Source organism: Lipotes vexillifer, unplaced genomic scaffold, assembly GCF_000442215.2.
Source record: "Lipotes vexillifer unplaced genomic scaffold, Lipotes_vexillifer_v1.1 scaffold1828, whole genome shotgun sequence".
NCBI lineage: Eukaryota > Metazoa > Chordata > Mammalia > Artiodactyla > Lipotidae > Lipotes > Lipotes vexillifer.
Window position 1 is genome coordinate 48810 of NW_006779969.1, and position 1263 is coordinate 50072.

At 63.3% G+C, this 1263-nt stretch overlaps 1 protein-coding gene across 1 annotated transcript in view; it reads right to left on the reverse strand.

Moving 5' to 3' along the window:
• Positions 1-1263, reverse strand: part of GP5 (glycoprotein V platelet) — a gene marked incomplete at its 3' end in the record, with an annotated part of 47971 nt that overhangs the window by 46304 nt on the left and 404 nt on the right. Inside the window, exon 2 of the mRNA XM_007453142.1 lies at positions 10-1263. This exon is cut by the window's right edge and continues 1 nt beyond it. Within this exon, the coding sequence (XP_007453204.1) occupies positions 10-1263 (1254 nt within the window). The remainder of the gene's footprint in view (positions 1-9) is intronic.

Below are 1263 nucleotides of genomic sequence, written 5' to 3' on the forward strand. Positions count from 1 at the left end.
AAGGCGGGCTCCCGGGGCGCGGGCAGCCGGGGTCGCCGAGGGGCAGGGCCCAGAGCGGCAGGCCGACGTGCGGCCCGGGGCCGTGACACAGTGGGGGCTCGGCTCGACCCACGAGGCCCGCGTGCCGCCGCAGCCACGCCAGGAACGGCCCCAGGCCACAGTCGCAGCGCCAGGGATTGTGCCCCAGCAGGACCTTCGCCAGCCGGGGCAGAGCCTCAAATACGTCTCGGGGCAGTGTCTCCAGCTGGTTGTGGTCAAGCTGGACCTCCTCCAGGCTGCTGAGGTTGCGGAAGAGCTCGCGGGGCAGGGTCCGCAGCCGGTTGCGGCTCAGCGACAAGTGGCGCAGCCCGCCGAGGCCGCGCAGCAAGCCGACGGGGAGGGAAGCCAGGCCGGTGGAGCGCAGGGCGAGCACCCGCAGCTCGCCGAGGCCCCGAAAGGCGTCCTCCGGGATCGCTCTCAGCCGCGGGCTCAGCGTCACCCCCAGGACCCGCAGGCCGCTCAGGTTGCGGAAGGCGGCGGCAGGCAGGGTGCGCAGCTGGGTGGCGTTCAGCCACAGCTCCCGCAGGCCGCCCATCACCCCGAAGAGCACCTCGGGGAGTTCCTCCAGCGGGTTCTCGAACAGGGTCAGGAAGGTCAAATTGTGCGAATGAAGAAAGAGGGCAGAGGGCAGAAACTCGAGGCGGTTTCTGGAAAGAGTCAAAGAGCTCAGGCTTCGCAGACGGTCGAAGGCGCCGGGTGCGACGGAACGGATGTGATTTCTGTCCAGCTGCAGCTCCATCAGGGCGCGCAGGCTATCCAACAGCCCCGAATCCAGAGACACGAGCTGGTTCGAGTGGAGCAGAAGCTTCTCAAGCTTAACCTGGACCCCAAACAATCCCTCGGGCAGGTGGGTCAAATTATTTCCCGATAAATCCAACAATTTCAGGTTCCCCAGGTGTGTGAAGAGGCTAGCAGGGAGGAAAGCGAGTTGGTTTTGGTTCAAAAAGAGCTCCTGCAGGTTAACCAGTTTCTGAAACATGTTTTGGTCAAGGCTCTTTAGTTCATTGCCGTCCAGAAACAACTGTTCCAAGAGCACCAGCTTATCCAACAGCGCGCCTGGAAGATGAGTGATCTTGTTGTGCGATAACCTCAGGGTTTTAAGTTTTATCAGGTCGTTGAAAGTGCCGGGAGCAATGGCCGAAACGTGGCTGTCGGACAGCATTAGGCGCTGCAGGACGGCCATGCCACTGAAGCTGCTGTTCTGCAAGGCGCCGCGGCCCATTC